This window comes from Delphinapterus leucas, chromosome 9 (assembly GCF_059928025.1).
Source record: "Delphinapterus leucas isolate spDelLeu-1000000601 "Yukka" chromosome 9, BTC_Dleu_Yukka2, whole genome shotgun sequence".
NCBI lineage: Eukaryota > Metazoa > Chordata > Mammalia > Artiodactyla > Monodontidae > Delphinapterus > Delphinapterus leucas.
Window position 1 is genome coordinate 2,514,136 of NC_143137.1, and position 16,366 is coordinate 2,530,501.

The 16,366-nt window shown below is 38.7% G+C and overlaps 1 protein-coding gene across 10 annotated transcripts in view; it reads right to left on the reverse strand.

The window, feature by feature from the left end:
- Positions 1 to 16,366, reverse strand: part of RBM33 (RNA binding motif protein 33) — a 117,344-nt gene that overhangs the window by 90,842 nt on the left and 10,136 nt on the right. For 9 of the 10 annotated variants that reach the window (XM_089917119.1, XM_089917125.1, XM_089917122.1 and 6 more), the window contains 4 exons: positions 12,156 to 12,266; positions 5,887 to 5,935; positions 4,307 to 4,383; positions 2,028 to 2,340 (listed from right to left, as the gene is read on the reverse strand). In XM_089917119.1, the coding sequence (XP_089773245.1) occupies positions 2,028 to 2,340; positions 4,307 to 4,383; positions 5,887 to 5,935; positions 12,156 to 12,266 (550 nt within the window). The remainder of the gene's footprint in view (positions 1 to 2,027; positions 2,341 to 4,306; positions 4,384 to 5,886; positions 5,936 to 12,155; positions 12,267 to 16,366) is intronic. The other variant, XM_022576632.3, reaches the window with a different exon arrangement.

A 16,366-nucleotide genomic window follows, 5' to 3' on the forward strand; every position in this document is an offset into this window, starting at 1 on the left:
GCCCGCACTGCAGAGCTGGAGAAAAGTATTTCACAGCTTAAGTCCATTTTTCTCTTCCCATGCAAAGAAGAGGCAGTGCCAGATTCTACCACTGTGATGTCTATAAAGAAACCAATAATCTTAAAGAAACCGGAAAGAAAGGAAAGAATGAGTGTGGCTGTAAAGCCGGATATACTGAGGTGAGCTGACACTGCTCACAGACATTTAACTTCACCTTGTACCTTTAAACTTCACAACTCTCTGTGAAAATATCTGGACACGTTCAGTTAAGTAAATTTATTTGCTTTCAGATTTTTTTAAATTCTGGAAAGGTTTATTTTAGCGCGGAGGAGTACTGTGAGCATAATGAACTTGCATTTCTGTCTTTTCAATATGCGAATCTTAGGCACAAAATGCTGGAGAGTTAAGTTGGATTTTATACAACACGGGGCCTAAATGTAACCTCAAGTTTGGAAAATAAGAGAGCGAAAGTCCTCACTTACTAAAAATTCTCTTTACAACAAACTCTGCAAGAACACCAAAGTGAGAGATACCTCTTATGTGACCATGCATAAGTGCTATCAAGCACTTTCCACACTGTGATTTGTTCCACTAAAGTCTAAGTTCACAGAAGGCAGGGGCCACGCTTTATGCTTCATATTTCAGCAATACTTACGTCCCCACTGCTTGGACACTGGTAAAGATCTGTTGAGCTTTTGAATTTACAAGGGATGTGACTGACTGACCATCTTATTTTAGGGATGAGCAGTAGAAATACTAAAACGCTCTAACCAGGGAATAACGGGGCACATTTTTTAAAGACCTTGGCTTAATTTTTAAGAATCATTTTAATTTACAGTGTCTCACTTTAACATAGTATATGGACACACCAGTAAACCAGAGAGCACCTGTCCACACTACTGAAGGATTTATTACCAAAAGAAACCATTACAGAGTTATCGAAAAAACAAGGACCCATGATGCCTTTTACAGGATTCTGTTTACCAAACCTAGAAATATTTTTTCATTACTATATCTACTAAAGAGAAAGCATTCAAAAAGAATAAATCTTAAAAATAACACTGTGATATATAAACGCAACTGTGTTTGGAACTAAATATTCTAAGGCTCCACGTAAACGATTAGTGTCTTTCAAAACTACACACACACACAAATTTTTTCTCAAATGAAAAATTACCTACTCTGAATGGAAACGTTAAGAGATAAAGGCAGAACTCTAGCCCTAATGCTGCATGCCTCCACCCCATTCCAGCAGCCCCACTCACACTGTACCTTGGGGGAGACCAGCACCCTGAAAACCCTAAGATTCTACTGCACCTATGGAGGTCATGCCCTTCCAACATAAATTTCTTTTAATGCTTATTTCAAAAACAAATCTTTTTTAATGATAAACCATGAAGACAGATGAGCAATCTTTCACTAATACCTTTTTCTTTCTTGACAGTTCAACCTAAAAAAAAAAAAAAAGCTACCAACCAAAACCACCTTTCTGAAATAAAAATCAGTGCAATCTTTGCTTCCTGATTACAGATAACAAATTATGTGTGACATTTCCTAAACTAACCTCCAATCTCTTTATTCATGTTTAGACAGTTCTCAGTTACAAAAAAGGATGAATGAACAGGACATCAATCACTCTGGAATATTAGCACCTTAAAGATGTCTTTAGCAGGTCAATAATCTTTTCACCTTAGAAGGACTTTATCAGATCTTGTCTAAAGCCTGGATAAAAGCCCTGCATTAAGTACTTCTAACAATTGACAGTGTATCTCCACCACACAAAGCTGTTTTCTTCCTCAAGGTCACGATTCTGTGCAGCCTTCCAGGATGACAAAGGAGCATTACCTCCAGCCAAACAAGCTGTCAACACAAACTTTGTCAGAGCGCAGATAAAGAAACTGGCAGACAGTGATAATAAGGTCTAATTTCCCGCCCTCCCAGGGGAGGGAAACAGATTTCAAATCAGTCTAGAAACCTGTACCCAGGCAGCCATGCTCTCTTCGGCCATACAAAGGAGAAAGACTCACTGTGAACTCATCTAAAGGCTCGTTGATCTCGATGTCTAACACCTCGTCGCTGTACAGCGGCTCCTCCTCCGGCTCCCCCGCGTACTCGATGTGGTCTTCTGCCAGCTCAGCACCGTGGCCTTCATACTGTCCTTCTTCCTGGTACTCAGGAGCATACAGTTCAGATCCATCAGACTTGTGATAAACGAGTTCATCCTCTCCTTGTTCATACTCGGATTCCTGTTCTCCAGACTGGTCATTAGTGTTGTCAGACAGTTCAAACGATGTGACCATGCCAGATGTGGTATTCAGACTAATTGTGACACCCTGAGAACTAGAGGGGACAAAAATACAAAGAAAGGCAGGCAACTGGAGTGAAGCTCAAAACTAAATCACTGCATAAGTTAACTGTTAGAAAGACCAGTGAAAAGTTACTCCAGTGACTGCTCAATGCACACTGACAACAACAATGACTGCAAGCAAAACTCAATGTGCTCCCTACTAAGCCAGCACTACAAATCCCTCCTGCACACCGCAGAGCTCAGTGCACTACACGTACACAGGGCCAGCAGCAGACTCCTACTGCATAAGGCGCCCCTCCATCATCAGCTGCGGCCTATGTGACCGGGAGAAACAGGTCTACCTGGCGAAAGTCCGGGACTGAAAGCAAACAGACTACGTTTCATTCTAACTTCCAGAATGAAATGGGTGGTATCTATTTTCTAAAACATCCAGGTAAAACTAGGAGCATTTACTCTATAAACAGAAAATCATAGATGGAATTTTAAGAACTTGTTTTCTTTTTTAAATCTATGACGCAAACTATAAGCTCCTATTTAAGAAATCAAAATATTAAAAATCTGCATGAAAATACATTTCAGTGTTCAACTAAAGTTTATACTAGCCACAAATTTTTTTTAAAAAGTTAATTTCTGAGTAAAATAAACGAGGGCAGTTTTAAAACTGCAAAAACAGAAATCATATTCCACCTGTTAAATCACAACAGATAAATGTCAAACAATTAAAAATGCATAATAACACTTAAAACACAAGGTTTTGTAGCTAAATCTAAGTTTACATTTATTAAGTATCCAATCCTAACAAAAAATTGAACACGCCACATACACTTGAAGACATATGGCTAAAAACATTCCAAAGGTTTATTTCAAGGGCAATTTAACTAACTCAAAAGATCAAAATATAATAATGATGTCACGGAATGGAACCGGGAAACAAATAGCTGACAAAATAAATTAATTTAAAACTTGTTACCCATTATGTTAGAAAAACTATTACAAATCTATAGCTCAACAATGAATGGAATATATTTGTTAACTACATTTATAAGCAAAAAGTGTCTCTATATTTTCACAATAAATGTTTCCTCATAAAACTGAAAAAATTATTCCATCTAACAGAGTATACTAAATGCCTCTTCCTCTTCTAATTGCGTTACTATGTCGGCAACAAATATTCTTTATTGCCATGCACTGAATATTTGTGCCCCCCCCCCAAATTCATGTGTTGAATCCTAAAACCCAATGTGATGGTGGTCTGGAGGTGAAGCCTTTGGGAGATGCCTAGGTCATGAGGGTGGAACCTCTGAATACGATCAGTGCCCTTATAAAAGGGACCCGAGAGAGCTCCCTCACACCTTCCAGCCATGTGAGTACACAGTGAGAGGGCTGGGGGTCCTCACTAGAACCCAACCAGGCCAGCACCTCGACCTAGGACTTCCCGGCTCCCAGAACCGTGAGAAATAATTTCTGTTCTTTGTAAGCTACCCTTTTATGATATTTTGTTATGGCAGCCCAAACAGACGAAAACAACTATATTCAGATAGTCAACTAGAGGCGAAGTACAGTCCAAAGGAGTTTTCAAAATGGCAATTCAGTTACTAGATATGTATAGATAAAAACTGTCTAAAATGAAAACAAAAGCAGTAACATCAAACTGTGACCAACAGTATTAAGAGTGGGGGGCCACTGCCCCCCACCCAAATAAAGGAATTCTTTAAAAAAGAGTGGTGCATATACCTGTACTGAACTTTTATAACCAGCACTCAACAGACCTCTCAGAGGTCATTAAATGCAAGACCAACACTGACTTTAAACAGTTGATCTATTTATAGAAAAATATATATGGCTTCCACATCAAAGAGTTACATTAATATCCTGTTTACAATATAATCATATGTTAAAGATACGGTACATTATCATTTATATCCCACTACAATTATAAATTAGTCACTAGAAATTTAGTTACATAAGGAACATTTTTAATGAGCTAATGCTGAGTACCTGAAATTTTCTTCGTCTTCGTTATCACTCTGCAGAAGATCATCATTTAGCTCCTCATCTGACAAATCTGATTGATTCTAATTAAAGAAATCTAATTAATGCATGTCACTTGAACAAAAAAAGACTTGTTACAAAAGTGCAAAATTACGTTGACTGGATTGTTTCTAACCTTGTAATTAAAACACCTACCATTCAGAAAGTTTTCTCAGTTTGATATAACCATTTGCCAGTCGAGATTCTACATATGGCATACTGGCTAACTACCCCAGACTAATTTTTATTTATTTATTTTTAATTTATTTATTTATTTATGGCTGTGTTGGGTCTTCACTGCCGTGCGTAGGTTTCTCTAGCTGCAGCGAGCAGGGGCTATTCTCCATTGCAGTGCGCGGGCTTCCCACCACAGTGGCTTCTCTTGTTGTGGAGCACGAGCTCTAGGGCGTGTGGGCTTCAGTAGTTGTGGAGCGCGGACTTAGTCGCTCCGCAGCATGTGGGATCTTCCCAGACCAGGGCTCGAACCTGTGTCCCCTGTATTGACAGGCAAATTCCTAACCACTGTGCCACCAGGGAAGCCCCAGATTTTTAGATGCACAGTCAAATAAGTATAGAAGCAGCAAGCATAATGATCATATTTACTATAACTCTTAATGAAAGAAAAAAAAGGAACGAGTCCTTTGGCAGTATCCTATAAACAAGTAATTTTTTCTTACCACAAAAAAAAAAAAAATGGGGCTTCCCTGGTGGTGCACTGGTTGAGAGTCCGCCTGCCGATGCAGGGGACACAGGTTCAAGCCCTGGTCCAGGAAGATCCCACATGCTGCAGAGCAACTAAGCTCGTGCACCACGACTACTGAAGCCCGTGCACCTAGGGCCTGTGCTCCACAACAAGAGAAGCCACCGCAATAAGAAGCCCGCGCACCACAACGAAGAGCAGCCCCTGCTCGCCACAACTAGAGAAAGCCCACGCGCAGCAACGAAGACCCAACGCAGCCAAAAAATATATATATATATATATATGTAGAGTTACGTATATACATATACACACACGATATATAAATAGATATACACATCAACGATAACTGCTTTCAAGTTTTTACTTGATCAAGAGTTTAGAAAAACCTACATCAGGTTTTAGACTTTTATTCTTATTTATCTGAAAATGTATCACATTTGAGTATGTTTATTTTTATGCTTATCTCTGAATATTCCCAAAAAGTAAATCCCAGCTCCAGTATGCAAATACTAACCACTGAATGTTAAGGAAGGAGCTGCTGCTTCCTTCCGGCAAGTGGCAGCTTTGCTGCCGCCTTCAGAGATTCAGTGCCTGCTAGAGTGCCTTGGCATAGCAGGAGCTAAAGTACTTGCTTCAAAGGGTTTAGGGCTTGAATTCTAAGTTATCGAAGAACTTACTAACAAATTAAACACTCAACTCTTTGTGCATTTAAAAAGTAATTCGATTCACAAAATTTTAATCTATATCCAACTTTCCAGTAACACATCCTATGCATAAGATGTATTCCTATATTTTAAATGCAATTAAATAACTATCATTTAGTTTCAGGAAGACCTGTATTTCTTACCTTTTTGCCAGAGAGCAAATCTTCTCCAAGTAAGTCATCTTCAAGTTCACTGTGGAAAAAAGAGACATGACAATGTATTATTCCTATTACACACTGCGAAGTTTGTAGACCACTGGGAAATTTATCCAGGACTTCAGGGTTTGGGTACTTTCACATTAAGTTTGCTACATTTTCCTTTATTAATAATGAAAACATATTTTCAAATATATAGGGAACATCTGGTGCTTTAAGTATGGGAAGCTTTGCTATAAGTAGCGGCTCTCACTAGACTTCTAATCTTAGTTTTTTCACCTCAACATGAGATCTTAATTTCTCTGGACTTGTTCATTAATGAGCAAAAGAAGAAACTATAATACGATATCTATGCTTCCTCTTACCTACGATGAAATAGGAAAAGATAGATGCCCAACATCATTAACTAGGAAAATTAAAAACCAAAATCATTGAAAGACCATTTAACACTCAAACTGCGAAAACTGAAGAAGTTTAAAAATGAAAAATCAATGCTGATGAGGACATTAAAGTAAATCATAACTAAGAGAATTATCTTTATAACATGGGAGTCATGTCAGCTGTCTGCAATTTTTTTGTCAGCATGTTTATGTTTTGAAGCAATCAGAAGGAGTTTTTCTCATAATTAAAATAGAAACCCTTACCAGATGAAAAACCTGAAGACATTTCCCACTGTATGTTTCTCTAACTGATGAAGATGGCTACCACTAAATTACGTCTTTTAAAAGCAGATGACTAAGGACCAACATCTAGAAAGGAGGAAACGCAATTAGGCTATGATTCTAGGTACAAATGCCAATGGAGATTTAACTGCACCAATGTTCTTATTATGATTTGCTACTTTTCAAATAAGGGCTCTGGTTACAAATATCTATACGTTCTATAGGTTCTGAGTGCTATTTTACCCAAAACCCATGTTTACTTCTAATGTGCTGCTGTGCAGAATGCCAGAATATCCTGGAATGCACATAGGAAGTTACAACAGAAGTTCTATATACTACTTTTTAGAACCAGAAACAACTGAACAAGTCATTTCATTCATGCACTGAATACCTCTTTCATTATTTTATGTTACCCTACATAAATCGTATACCATCTTATAGATAAAGGAATAAGGACAAGGTTAAATGATTTGCCCAAGGTCACACAGCAGAGACAGATTCAGGACGAGAACTTAGCTCATGGAAAAAAATCTTTCATGGACCTGTATAAGTAAAACAGTTATTAGAGACTAATGTATAACTTCTCCCAACATTTTCAATCCACAAGTCACCTAATCATCTTTCAGATACAATTTTTGTATCTTCAGTGTTACAATCATTTTCCATGGACGAGGAAAAAGTGCTTTCTAGTCACAATATTTACAATAAGCGCATTTGAGAATCTGATTCCAGATAACCCCCCAAAAATACAAGCACCCCTTTGAGGACAAGCACCCCCTGGAGCATCCCTGCAAATAACTGAAAAAGGGAGGTAATCCCATTTGCCCCAGGGAAACTAATTGAGGAGAACTCTTAAAACCATAATATGAACAGGTGCTGGTAACCATACAAGCAAAAATCTAGGAAGTATTTGTTGCTGACAAATATATGGAAATAAGAAATCAGTCTTGGACTACCACCTATTTTTTCTAAACAAAAGCATTTTTTAAAAGAAGATAAATGAAAACTTTACCAGTTGTAAATGAGTGGAGTGTACAGAGGTGGAGAACAGTTGTTTCCATGACTAACAAAGGCAATAATAGCATGAAATAAGAAAGCAAGATGGGAGACAGAAGGATTAAGTGCACGCGACTACAATATGCATAAATTATAGCTCAAGAAATCACTAACGCCCATTCAGTGTGCTACATGCCAAGAACCACTCCACGCGTTTCACACATACTCGCTCTTTTGTTGACATAACACAACCCCAGCAACCAGACACCTACATCATTCTCCATTTTTTTCAACGTGAAAACAAAGACGCCAAGACGTTAAAGAACTGGCCCAAGGTCACCCTGCTTCCAAGTCAGAAACCAGTAGATGAGTTGAGACAGTCTGGCTCCAGAGTCCAAATACTAACTACTATGCACACACCCCACAAAAGTTAAATGTAGTTAGTTATCTATTGTTATCATAAAGTTGGATCCTTACAAAGAGGTACACAAAAGGGAAGAAACTTGTAAACTACGAAACACTACCAAAATTACACCAAGGGTCACCAAAAGTAACAATGAACCAATGGGACTGAATGGTCCAAATCGAGTCCTTTCAAAGGGGTGAGCAGTTATGCTCATGGACAATAACGGTAACTGTTCGGAAGCGAAAGGAGTACCAAAAGCATGAGGAGGCTTCCCGCACTCACCTGCAGAGCTCCCACAAGATTTCACCAGGAAACACTACTGGAGGAAGAACAACCTCTATGGCAGGTATTTATCAAAGATGAGAGACAACGATCTCTTAGGGAGCAAGTACATTTTTACTAACAAACAGAATTATACTAAAAGACTTTTTCAGGAAACAGGTATTTTGCAGGCAGTCACCTGGCTGCAGCCTTTCAAAATGAGAAATCTAAGTGACAACAAAGACTGCACGTGAGCTCATTGTCTCTGTGCCTGCCTACTCCAGGCCACCCTCATCTGGTCCGTGCCGGCTCCAGGCCCTGGATGGGGTCTCCGGGAACAGCTCCCACGGGCTCTCCGTTCCCCCGGCCTTTCTTCTGGATGGGCTCGGCCATGGGAGGTCCCAACGGAAAGTGACAACGCGGGAGGAGAGACTGCCCCCCCCCACACCTGCTCAGCTCCAGTTCCACCCCACACAAGCACAGCCCTGGCTGGGCCCTCGGACAGCCCTCCCCCGCAGGCCTGCGGCTGCTCCCCCAGTGTCACACCTGCTTCTTTAGCCCTGCCCCTAAACATCCCCGTCATCAAATGACCTTCAGTGGAGACCTTCTCAACATGCCCTTTCCTACCGGGACATACACTGTTATGTTTTCTGACTCACTCTTCTCCTAAACTTTCAAACTTCTCCTCTACCATCTAGCACATGGAAGAGGCTATTTTATGCTTTAAAAATATCAAATAAAGAAATACATATGATACAGAATCTTCATATGCAAACATGCACTGAAGATGAGTGAAGAGAGGGCACTGGGACAAATGCTAGTCACACTGGAAAGAACAAGAAAAACTAGAGCCCTGTCTCACTGCAAACAAAACCCAATTCCTTCATAGCAGAAGACCAACTAATGTCATGACAACCAAAATAAATTCCCACTGAACAAATACTGGGACAATTCAAACATTAATAATAATAACTACAATGGATAAAAAAAACACATGCAGTATTTAAATCTATGAATTTGAAATGATTCAAAAATAGAACTCACCTCTGGAGGATGCTAAGGAACTGACCCATTCTTTTGAAAACTGGTAAATAAAAGTAAAGAATCAAGCACTTATTCTGTACCTCAGAGGAACCAAGTAGTTTACAGAATTACCACAACAGAAAAAGAAGAAATGACAGAATGAGAATATCACCACTTGGATCATCTAATGGCTGGTAACAGCACAAAAAGTTAACAAGATATTGTGAAGCTCCTGATGGAGGAACATACCACCAACTAAGACACCGCAGAGCCCCTACTCCTGCCCAAATTCAAACCTGAATCTGATCAACCTCCAGATCTAACTATGAATTTACAGAAAATGCAAGATGAAGGAACATACTAAAAACACTCCAGGAGATGCAATCACCAAAAGTAGAAATTCTCCAAGATAAACCCCTTGTTTCTTCAGCAAAAACTGCAGGGAACTAACAAAAATTGTGGGGAGAACTTACAGATGAAACAATACTTAAAAGACCTACCAATAAATTATGATATATGGATCTTATTTGGACTCCAAGTCAAACTATAAAAGGACACATATCCACATTATATGTATGTGTATTTGTAATATACTTATATATACATGAGACAATCAGGGAAATGTGAACATTAATAAGACATTCCTATTAAGGGACTTCTTTTTAGATATAACTCTATTATGGCTATATTTATAAATCCTTTATTTTTTAGAGAAATACAATCTGATATATTTTCAGATGAAATTATGTCTGTGATGTGAGGAGGGTTACAGAGATCACAGATAAAACAAGAGTGCTTCCCACTGACACTGCTAAAGCTGAAGGATGGTATATTGCCTGCACTGTACTATTCTCATATACACTTGAAATTCTCAATAAGTAAAAAAAAAAAAAAAATCAATCAATTTTATCAATTTCAGGAGGAAGGACAGAACGAAGGAAGAAAAGGAGGGAGGGAGGGAGGGAGGGATGGAGACCAAAAAACACTTTAAAACTTTCATAGGAACATACAGAATACAGGGTAGGGAAGAATTTCTTGAGGACAAAAGGCAGAAAGCAGCTTGACTGACATCACATGTCTCCTGAAGAGGTGGCCTCAGGAAGGCCACAGTGTCACCAAAGAGCGCACCTTACTTACCAAATGCACAACCTGAATCTAGGCTTGAGGAGACACTAGCAAAACCACACTTGAGGGCTGCTACAAGATAAACAGCGTGTCCTCTTCAAAATGTCAAGTCATTAAAGACAAAGCCTTTATAGAAGCCTTTACAGAAGTCTTTAAAGACAGAATTCTTCCAGATGAACAAACAAAGAGGAGGAAAAGAAACTCATTTTTGGCTAGAAAGCACATTACTGGGACAACTGACAAACCTTGGATAACCAATGTAGATTCAGAAGAAAATGGCATGATACAAACTACTGCAAACCACTGTCAAATGGTGCAGGAAAGAAAAATGTTCTATGTGTGTGTGTGTGAGCATGTAAAGAGGGAGAGAATAACATGAATATGACAAAAAGCAACTGTGAGTCTGAAAGAAGGGCTTATAAGAATTCCTGGGTTTTTCTTGCAACTTTCCCATAAGTCTGAAAATGATTTCCAAATACATTTTTCATATTTTAATTTAAAAAAATAAACAAAAACCATACAGGAAAAGATTATAATGATATTTATAAAAACCTACTTGAAGACTATTAAGTTTAAGACAATACATGCCACAGACTGGAAGGAGATATCTCTAAGCACAAAAAAACAAATTTCAAAAAGTATAAAGAATCCCTAAAATCAATAAGGAAAAGACAAACAACCCAAAAGACATAAATACTACCAGATGACTAACAGAACAGAAAGTCCAAATGATGAGTAAACTGTGAAAATACACAAGATTTGACTCAGTTCCCCATCACAGTCCTTTAAATAAAACTAGTTATCAGTACTTCCCAATAGGACCACTGCTTATACAGAAAACTTTGCTCTAAGCTCTCACTTTTTTATGGACTACCTTAAGAGTCATTGAGGGTAATCAACTTTATGTAGACTATAAGAATTACACAGTTTTTAATGTAGATTTTTCAGTAAAACTTCTGGGACATCACAGTTTTCAAACAGCAACCAGGTACTCTTTTCACAGCAGTATATCATTGTTGTTCCTTATTCACGTCTACTGACCCTCATTATCAAACTTTCTGACTGCAACTCCAAGGTAATGTTCACATTTTCAACACAGTATTTAAGATGGTAAGAAATATGTAACGAATAGTCATCATTTGAGAACTCCTCCAACTCAAATGAAGGCCTCTGTGCACTTCTCCAGTGCACATCCCTCTAACCCCTACTAGAGCGCCTTCCCAGAAGTAATCACTCCATGGAACTGACATCTATGATAACTGTCAACATTTTTAATAGAGTGTGTGTGTGTATATGTGTGTGTGTGTGTGTGTGTGTGTATTCCTAAAGAGAGATTTCCATCTTCACTAGTTATCAGAGAAATCCAAATTTATACTACGAGATACCATTTTACACAAATTAAAATAGCAAAAATGTTAACGTCTAGCCAAATATTATGTAGGATGTGGAGGAATTCTGTTGCTATTGTTGTTGCAGGCATACAATTACTCCAATAATAGCTCTGGGTGCCCACCAAGTCAATACCATCACTGTATAAAAACAGAGAGATAAGACCCCCCGTGCTCCGCTGGCAGCCCTGAGACAGCACAGGCCTGGGGTAGAAGCCCACTACAAAGCCTTCCAACCTGGAGTGCTCGCCCCTGCCTTACTTTAGCCCAGTAAGGACCAGCCTACCCAGGAAAGAGCATCACTAGCTAACACACTGCTCAGTAAAGATCTCTGTGTGGCCTAGCGACAGGAGATAAATCAGCATGGATCCTGCACGTAACCAGGGGTTTCCGCACCTGTCCCAGTCCTCGTCTGCAGCTCTTCTCCTCCAGGACCGCTCTGCACCAGGCTTATCAAACTGGTCAAAGTCATCATCTGTGAGCGAGAGGCCACGAAAGTCAGTCTTACTAAATTAAAACAGACACACATTCAAATACTGAAACAACTTGTTTCATTTAAGGATTCCTGACACGACATTTTAAAATACTAAAATTTCATATACAACAATTATAAATGCTTTAGCCATTTTTAATAACTAAAAAATTTTAAAGCACATATCTACCTAAAGAAAATCAACTTACTAAACACTATTAGGCATGAAAACTGACAGAATAGTTTTTTTAAAATCATAAATTTAATTAAAACTGTTTTCTTTATAAAACAATGGTTTTTGAGTACATATTTTTTACTACAACTATATAAAAGGGGGAAATTGCCGACTTTGCAAAAATTAAAGAGACTTTTCTAATACTTTTTGAAATTTTTACATTTTTCCAAATTAATCATGGAAAACAAAGACCCTATTTAAGGGCAGTAGAGATAATGTAGAGAATTAACAAACAATAGAAATACAAGCTACATACACAATTTTAAATTTTACTACTGTTCACATTTTAAAAAGTGAAAAGACACAGAAAACAAACTTATGATTACCAAAGGGGACAGCGATGGAGGGAGGGAGGGACAAATTAAGAGTACAGGATTAATAAACACAAACTACCATACATAAGCAAAAAGGATTTACTGTACAGCACAGGGAATTATATTCAATACCTTATAATAATCTATAATGGAATATAACCTGAAAAAAAATAACTGAATCACTTTGCTGTACACCTGAAACTAACACAATATTGTAAATCAACTATACTTCAATTTTTAAAAAAAGAATTAAAAAAAAATTTTAAATAAAGACGAAATTTAAACAGGTTAAATGTTAACATTTTAACCTAGCGTATCAAAAACATCATTATAACATGTACTCGATACAGAAAAGATTAAGATATTTTACATTTTTTTCCACACTGAGTGTATATTTCACATATACACTACATCTCCTACCTCATTTTCAAATTTATTTTTATTATTAGGAAAATCAAAAAATTGGAATTTAAGTTTTTCATCTTAGAACACATGCAAGCAAAGAGGCTTGAGAAGCAGCAGCATATGTCTCCCCAGAGAGTCTACCTAGGGGATCCAGATGACATAAACATAAAACCCCAGGAATTTTTCCAGCCTGGGGCTAGAAATTAACCAATAAAGTTCTAGCAAGGTAATACATCAATTCCTACTATACACTACCAAACAGAATAGGTGCTTTAAAAAAAGAAGAAGAAGAAGAATGAGAGATATTATTAGCATCCTTGGAGAATTCTGCTTCCAGTATAACATCAGGAGGAGCTCCACCAACCCACTCTCTGAGAAACTGGTGAAAATTATTTTTAATGAAATGACTATTTAATGTCTCTGGAGTTGATTCTAAATGCATACATTAAATGGAAAACACTCATTCAAGAAATCTACTCAAATTTGGTAAGAACGGCTACAGGATTCTGTGGGTTTTGAACCCGGCCCCACTCACTCCTCCCCGTCGCAGCTCAGTGAGGCATCAACTCCATCCCCTCGAGACCAGTGCAGCCAAGAACACACACCTCCGCATTCCTCCCCCTAGGCAACCTGCCTGGCGCTGAGGCTAACTCCCGGGCGTGAGAAGGAGGCAGGGGTTCCCTTCTTTCACCCAGGCCCCAAGTGTGGTACAGACGCCACCTGCGCCCAGATCACCCCTGCCCCAGCTCACGGGGTGGGGGTTTCATACCGAGAGGTTAGCAAGCAGATCCAGGGCTACTGCCAGCACCCGCCCCCCACCCTGCTGCCACCCAGGCACTCGGCTCCTAGAGCAAGGGTGTCACCCAAGAGACAAGTACATCACTGTCCCCACCCACAGCACAAGAGTTGGGGCTCAGAGTCAGCCCAAGGGGCAAAGCAAACCTTGTAACAACAGAGCTCCAAAACTCTCTAGGAGGAACTAACTTCGTTATGAACAGAGTACAGAAAAAGTCCTAAGCAAAAGGCACTCTCAGAAACAGTGAAGGTTTTGGAGAGAGATTATTAGAAAGATAAGAGTCACTGGAGATAAGGACTGAACTGCAGGATGCCTAGTGGACCAGAGAAATGAGGAGACAGGGGCCAGTGCCCTCACTTACTTAGAACAGATCTCAATCACTGACCTCAGACACTATCCAATCAAAGGAGTCTGAATTTGACTGGTCAGTCTGTAAAGGAAGTTATGGCCCAGGGCACTGTGGAAGGTGTGGTCAGAGAAAAAGACAGAAGGAGCCCAGCCAAAGCACCACCATCCCAGGGTGCCTGTGGGCATGCCCAAGGCTGTTGTCCCCTTGAGGAGTGACATCAGAAGCTTCACACTGCCCAGAGTGGGGTGTGGGGTGGGAACAGACTTCACTTAAAACCTAGCTGGTCACCAAAAAGGTAAGCAAGCAAGTAAAAACAGGCCCAGGGTGGAGAAGTGGGGAGACCAGCACTCAGGCATGACACAATATATTATCTAAAATGATTTCCAACAAGAAATTACAAGACATGCAAAGAAACAGGAAAGTACAACCCACAACCCATCAGAAAAAAGGCAGGCAACAGAAACTGCCTGTGAGGGACTTCCCAGGCAGTCCAGTGGTCAAGGATCTGCACTTCCAATGCAGGGAGCATGGGTCTGATCCCTGGTCAGGGAACTAAGATCCCACACGCCACAAACGTCAGCTTTAACAGACAAATTGGCCATTATAAGTATGCTCAAATAACTAAATGAAACCATGATTAAAGAACTAAAGGAAGGTATGATGACAATGTTGCACCAAATAAACAGTATGAATAAACAGTAACTATAAAAAAGAAGCAAAAAGACATTCTATAATTGAAAAATAACTAAAATGAAAAATTCACTAGAGGGGCTCAACAACAGATTTGAACTGGCAAAAAAGAAAGAACTGGTAAACTTGAAAACAGATCAACAGAGATTATCCAATCCAAAGAACAGAAAGAAAAAAATGAAGAAAAATGAACATAACTTCAAAGAAACGTGAGATACCATTAAGCACACAAATATATGTGTAATAGGAGAAAAAGAGAAATAGAAGCAGGGAGAAATATCTGAAGAAGTAATAGCTGAAAACTTCTCGAATTTATTTGTAAATATTAATCTACACATTCAAAAAGTTCAACAAACTCAAAGTAAAATAAACACAGAGATCTACAAATGCACACATCATAGTCAAAATGTTTCAGAGACAAAGAGAAAACCTCAGCAGCAGCAAGAGAAAAACAACTCATCACTTAACAAATGCGATAAGATTAACAGCTAATTCTCATCAGAAACAATGGAGGTCAGAGGCATATACCAAGTGCTCAAAGAATTCTATATCCAGCAAAACTATCAAAATAAAGGTGAAAAAAAGACATTCACAGCTAAACAAAAACAGAAGAAATTTGTTGCTAACTGACTCTGTAGTTGATTGAACTGTGTGCCCCAAAATGACACATTTAAGTCCTACCTCCCCATTCCCCCACCTGTGAATGTGACCTTATTTAGAAACAAGGTCTCTGCAGACATAATCAAGATGAGAGTATTTGGAAGTTAAAAATAAATTTAAGACTTTGCAAAGCTCATTTTAAAAATAAATGGTACACTACTATCATTTCTTTAAAAAGATGAAATTATACTGGATATCAGACCTAACAGATAAATACAGGACACTCAACTCAGCAGCAGAATATACATTCTTCTCAGGTGTACATGGAACATTCTCTGGGATGTATGTTAGGCCATAAAACAATTCTTAATTAATAGTTTCAAAAGGTCAAAATCATACAAAGCATACAAACCTGACTAAAGAATGGTTGACTCTTGAACAACACCGGATTGAACTGCATAGGTTTCACTTATGTGTGTATTTTTTGTCAATAAATATGTACTACAGTACTACACAATCCGTGCTTGGTCGAATCCACAGATGCAGAACCATGGATATGGAAAGCCAGTTGCAAAGTTATGCGTGGATTTTCAACTGCATAGAGGGTTGCAGTTGACCCCTATATTGTTCAAGGTCAACTGTATAATAAAACTAGAAATAAATAGAAGAAGGAAAACTGAAATATTCACAAATACATGGAAATTAACCAGTACACTTCATCAACCCATAGGTCAAAGAAGAAATAA